This window comes from Sarcophilus harrisii, chromosome 4, assembly GCF_902635505.1.
Source record: "Sarcophilus harrisii chromosome 4, mSarHar1.11, whole genome shotgun sequence".
In the NCBI taxonomy this organism is placed as follows: Eukaryota; Metazoa; Chordata; class Mammalia; order Dasyuromorphia; family Dasyuridae; genus Sarcophilus; species Sarcophilus harrisii.
This window is the reverse complement of record NC_045429.1, coordinates 422,177,796-422,183,795: the sequence shown is the minus strand read 5'-3', so window position 1 is coordinate 422,183,795 and position 6,000 is coordinate 422,177,796. Positions and strand designations below refer to the sequence as shown.

General features: G+C 47.9%; 1 protein-coding gene across 1 annotated transcript in view; it reads left to right on the top strand.

The window, feature by feature from the left end:
- The first annotated feature begins 4,744 nt into the window (after positions 1-4,744).
- The window catches only part of TBX15 (T-box transcription factor 15), a 142,691-nt gene continuing 141,435 nt past the window's right edge, over positions 4,745-6,000 (top strand). The window contains exon 1 of the mRNA XM_003769848.2: positions 4,745-4,946. Within this exon, the coding sequence (XP_003769896.1) occupies positions 4,745-4,946 (202 nt within the window). The remainder of the gene's footprint in view (positions 4,947-6,000) is intronic.

The following is a 6,000-nucleotide window of genomic DNA, read 5'->3' as shown; positions in this document are numbered from 1 at the left end:
CCAGGCAGCGGAAAATACAATAAATTGCAGCCCTCCCCCAATATATGATTACCACGTGTTTAAAGGGCAACCTCCCGCCACACACCCGCCGCTATTTTAAACTTTGTTTTCGACTATTGGCTCAAAAATCCTTATCAAACCGGGACGGAGTCAGGTCACCTTGATGTTATATTCCAATTATTTCTCGGGAGTGGGGTGGTAACTGAGTATTTATAAAGACTGGAATATTTCTGACAGTGTTTTTGCTTGTGATTTCTGTCCCTGGTAGGGGAAGAGTCGCTTCCTTTTTCGTTAATAACGTGTCTGGATAAGTTGTAATCACTGTGACCTCCCTATCTCATTCTGCTGCTTCCCAGCTCTTTCCTCCTCTCCTTGATACTTCTCATTGACTTTCTCTTTTCCTAACTGGTAGCTGCTTTTACATCTCCTTACTCTACGAATCCAAACAAAGCCACTTCCAAATTACCATTCCCACACCTAAGGCCAGGCTCTCACTAGCTGACTTGTCCTAGTCTTTTGGAGCGGAAATGGACAGATTCAATCTCCACTCCCGAGGCGGTTATCAAAGAATTGACGGTGACTAGAGTGCATCAGAGGCCATCAGTTAATCAGTTCTGGGACTATCCCTGTTTTGAATTGTGTCCCTTGCCTCTTCCCCCCATCATGGGCTCACAAATCTCAGTAAGGCAGGAGGGAGATAGAGGCAGAGGAAAAAGGCAAAAAACAAAGGTCGAGCAGATAGAAAGAAAGGCAGAAATAAATATAGAAAGAGAAAAGTTTTCTAAAGTCTGCAAAGAAAAAAAAGGCCAAAGAGGCTCTATCCTGAAGCACATACAGTTCATTTAAAACTTCACCCAAATAAAAGCCCTCCCTTTCTATTTCTCATCGTTGCCTAACCCCAACAATGCACCACTCACTATGGTATCCCAGTCATATGTTCCATCAGCTTTTAGGCAGAAAGTAGCTACCCGCCCACTCTTAGACCCAACTTCTCATTTGTGGCCAACAAGAATATCCCAGGTGAGAGCATCCTTTAATTTTACGAACGACTGGGCATCTAGGGCGGCGTGGGTACAGACTGAGAAATCATAAAAAGGAATGGAAAGAGTCCTTCTCTTCGTGGGCCCAGGGCCCAGAGAGTAGGGAGTGTGTGTGTGTGTGTGTGTGTGTGCGTGTGCGCGTATGTGTGCAGACACGCATTTCCACGTGGCACGGCTCACTCGAGTATCGGAACATGTGCACAGATGGTCTGCATTGTATGTATTGGACACACACACACATGCCTGCATTGTTTTGGCCTCCGGACCTGTGTTCCAGGTAAGTGTACAGATCGATCCTTCTCGCTTATCTGCGTTGTCTGCCTTCAGTCCTGAGTGTATTGCCCTCATGGGCCTCTGATGAAATGTGGAGCACAGGCTGGTCGGAACGCTGAACAGCACTGCACTTGGGAGACTAGCTTCCCGTTTCCCCCCTCCCCCCTTTCCTTTCCCTCGAACCAGAGAATCCAGAGGAAGGAACTAGCTAGGTGCGGGAGTGTCTGGAGTCTAACTCATCTCTTAGGCTTTCCCCGCCCCCCTCCGGGGGCTGGCGCTTCCCGGTTCCAAAACTGAATTATTTTATTCACCTTCTGGGAGAGTGAAAAGGCTTTGGAATTTTCCTACAGAGTTTGTGTATCTAGGGCAAAGGGACGGGGGAAGCCAAAAACTCCCGGAGGGCCTACTGAGGCTGAGGGAACTCCAAGGAGTCACCCATACAGCCCGGAAAAGTTAGCTTTCGAATCTCCATCAACTTTTGGGTAGATCTTGATGCTTACTGGCAGATACCAAGAATAACCTAAACGAGGGCGGGTAAAGCTAAGGAGGTCCTGTATTGCTAATGACATTGAAGTACTTTGGAGGCAACGGAAGAGAAAAATACTGACAAAGGGAGGGATGTTAAAGTTGATTGTAGTTTGCGCGTTCTTTGCACCTCAGCATCTGAGGATTCGCTCCCCGAAACTCAGCGAATGACCTTACGCAGGGCACAGCACCTCTGGGAAAGGTAGTGAGCGGCCCGAGGCCCAAGACAGAGCTATCTCCTCACGGCAACTTTCATCAGTTCAGAATCCCAGGGCCCGCAGTCCGCAGCTTTGAGAGTGGGGGAGGAAAGGGGGATTCAGGAGATGGCATCTGTGCCATCCAAAACTCACACATGTGAACTGAAGCTAGGCCTAGTACAGTCTGGCTTTCCCAGATCAGCCTTCGGTTCCTGTAGTCTGCGATCTTCCAAATGTAGCTGCAGTTTGAGAAGAGGCTTCTCGCTTTATGGTTTCCATTTCTTCCTCAGAAACGCCTCTGTAAAAATTAGGCAGGGTGTCGTTATAAGGCGGTCCAACAGGCCATGGCACTAGGTTACAAAGCAAAATCCTCTTGTCACTGCGACTTCTAAGGTCAAATCTCGATTTGCGATCTTTCCTTATTTCTGCATACACACAGTCTTTTCCTGAATATATTTCTTTTCTTCTCTGTTTCTGTTGATCTGGTTGGTTTGTCATTCAGCGTGTGGATCCTATACTTTTCAAGCTATCCGTCTGTCTGTCTGCCTTTGAGAACTAGGCTTGAGGAAGATTATGAAATCGCTCTAATAATCCCCTCCTACTGTAATTGATTTGTGCCCGAGAAATTAGATTCTTATTTTTCTTCCTTGACACTAAAGCAATTTGAGGTTTCTCTATTCCTTGGGTTCAGTTAGCCAATGCTAAACTCTGGGGATTTCTGACACCATTTCTAAGGGATTCACGATCAGTCTTTCATCTCAGACAGCAGCGTGTAAAAAGGTAAAGTCACTTTCAGGCAAGAGATGTTTATTGGGGGGCGGGCCGAGTTAAATTTATAATGTTGGAACTTAAACTTGCTTTAAGAAATTAACCAAATTGAAGTAGGGAGGAAACCCCCCAAAAGGCTTTCTCTGCTAAAAGAAAGGAAGGGAAGAAAAGGGAAAGGGAAGAAAAAAGAAGCACCTTTCCCAAAGAATTTAGATCTCGGCCTGACCCAGTCCCCGCATTTTCCTCTTCTCTCTCCGAGGAGAAACTCCCGAAGGCTCCCTAGCTGGGCCTCCAACACGACGAGAAAAAGCTAGCTTGTCCTAGGAGTGCTAGGGGGAACTGTGGCTCCGAACTCTCTTGAGCACTTCACTTTGATTTTTGAGCCTCCTCTTCCTTCTCCACCTCCACCCCCCAAGTCCCCAGGACCTATTCGGAAAACAAAAACTGTGCGTCTAAAAACACTTCCGAATTCGTTTTCTTATGATAAAAAAATGTTTGGGCTCTTTTAAAGACAGGTACTCTGTGGTAAGAAGGAGATTTTTATTTAATTTTTGAAGATTTTTCATAGTAAAGGTGAGGAGGACAGCGAGGATTAAACCATAGAAGATTTAAATCAAAATAACTAATGAAATACAGGGACTGTCAGCTCTAAATATTTAGTTTAGATAATTCTGTTAAGTCGAGGGGGCAAGTGGAGACGTAACAATAACCATAATTTAAAGACACTTAGCAAATCCGACAATATTCTTTTGAGTCCTAAGTTCCAAGGTCTTTATTGAGGCATCTAAAGCACGTAGCTGAATTAAAAAGAAACGGTTTTGAACTTGGGGTTTGGAGAAATTTCATTTTTCGAACCTAATATTGCACTAAATGTAGGTTCCCCCTTCTCATCTCACCTCCTCAATTTCAGTGGGATCCGGGGTGACAAGGGTTAATCACAAGGCTAACTAAGGAGAGACAAATAGGCCCAAGTTCTTGCCCCCTAGCCTCAGTCTCTCTCAGTTTCTTATTGGACAGTAGCTTTGGGGTTTCTCCTGTTCCGTCTTCCCCTATTGGTTGGGGGCTTGCCTTTTTTTTCCCCCTTTCTTTCTCCCTTCCCCCTCCCTTTCCCTCGCGCCTTTGACTGGCACACACAGCCCAACCCCAGCTCTTCGGGAAAGGGAGGAATTAAAAAAAAAAAAGTTTCCCAGAAGTTTGGATCAGCGGAAAGACGAAGAGAGGGGGAGAGAGAAAAAGAGAAAGAGGAAGAGAGAGGGAGGGAGAGGGGAGGAGAGAAAGAGGGGGAGGAGAGAGCCAAGGGAAGAGAGAGAGAGGAGAGAGAGAGAGAGAGAGAGAGAGAGAGAGAGAGAGAGAGAGAGAGAGAGAAGAGAGAGAGAGAGAGAGAGAGAGAGAGAGAGAGAGAGAGAGAGAGAGAGAGAGAGAAGAGAGAATTTAAAAAAAGATGAAATCCAGTCCGAACAGCTTTTGAGCCTGGCCGGGAGGGGGGGTGTGGTGGGGGGGAGAGCGAGGCAGGGGTGGGGACACCAGCCAGCACCGCTCAGCTGTCCCGGAGCCTCCACTACTGTAGCCGCTGCCGCCGCCTCCGCTCCGCCGGGGTCCAGCGCCACAGCCTCTTGCCCAAGCTCATGTAGCAATACTGTCCCCGCTACGGGCCCAGGTCCTTAATTGCCGGCGGCAGCGGGGGACGCTTTCCGGAGTCGGAGGCCGAGTGAGTGGGGTGGCAGTGCTGGGCTGTGGGGGGGAGGGGGGGGGGGAGAGAGGACTCTGAGAAGCCACCACCTCCGCCAGAGCCGAGACCCACTGCCGCAGCTGCTGCAGCTCTAGTCACCCGCCGTTGCCGCTGCCTCTTCCCCGCTGAGGCTCCGCCGGTCGCTCAGTCTTAGCGCACGATTTGGAGCCGGCTACGGGTGGGCTGGCGGTCCAGGGCGCAGGGCGGCTAAGATGAGTGAAAGGAGAAGATCTGCAGTCGCCTTGAGCTCCCGAGCACATGCTTTCTCCGTAGAAGCCCTGATTGGGACAAATAAAAAGCGCAAACTCCGAGACTGGGAGGAAAAGGGTTTGGATCTGTCCATGGAGTCCTTGAGCCCCGCGGGACCGCTTGGAGACGGCGAGGACGCGGCTCACTGCCTGGAGCCCCACCCCGGTGAGTACGGCGTGCGTAGCAGGCGGTGCCGGCACAAGGGGCAGAATGGAAACCCGGGAAGGTGGTGGGCTGGCCTTTCCTTTTTTCCTCTTTTACTTTGTCTTCCTCCCCCTTGCTTTACTTTTTATTTTCTTCTTTCACTATTTCTTCTGCAGTTCTTTAAAAAGAAAAGGTTTTGCTTTCTTTAGAACCATCCATTCACTCCTCCCAATGTTTTAGTTTTAGTTTTTGGCGGGAGATACGTTGTGGTTATTGCTATCCTATCATAAAACTAACACGTAGAAGCATGTTAATTAAATTGCAAAGGGGGTGCCCTTTCTTGAGGAGTGTACTCCAAATTCTGGGCCAGATAGATCCCGCGATAAATGTGCGAGAGCCCGGGCAGCTGAGAAGGAGCGTCTTCCCTTATGCGACCCGGTGAACCAGTTCTTCATTCGAAAGAAAACCCCGCTTGTTTTAGGATTCCCCGACTTGCTTTATTCTTAGCTCTATCCCCTCGTCCTTTCCCACCTTCCTGGGGCTAAAGTTGTGTGTGCGTGTGTGCGCGTGCTTTCCTGACGACAAGAGATCAAACTTATATTGTGACTGTATTTGTGTGTAAGTACTTTTTTATATGGAAATTCTTTTCACGTACTTTTATCCTACCTCCTGGATATATTCCCCAGACATTGACATCTATTATCTGAGTAGACACAAGCATATAATTAATATATATGACATCTGTGTCTGCAAAAGTATTACAAAACTGCCCTCTTGATAGGTTTTTGAACAGAATTGTAGAAGGGAAAAAAAAAAAAAGCTTATATCTTTCTTGTGCTAAGTGCCAAGATTTCGCCTGTGAAAAACCAGCGTAAGTCGAACAGCTGTTATCAGAAGAAACTCAGACACACGCACACACATAACACATGCTGTAGCCTCTTTTGGTTGTTTGAGAACATATCCAGCGCTTCTAAAGCATTTCTGGACATTCTCATGGATCTGGGGGTGGGGGGAGGAGAGGGGGAGATGACACACAGGAAAATTGGGAAGGGGGAAAGGCGAGTTAGAGAGACCC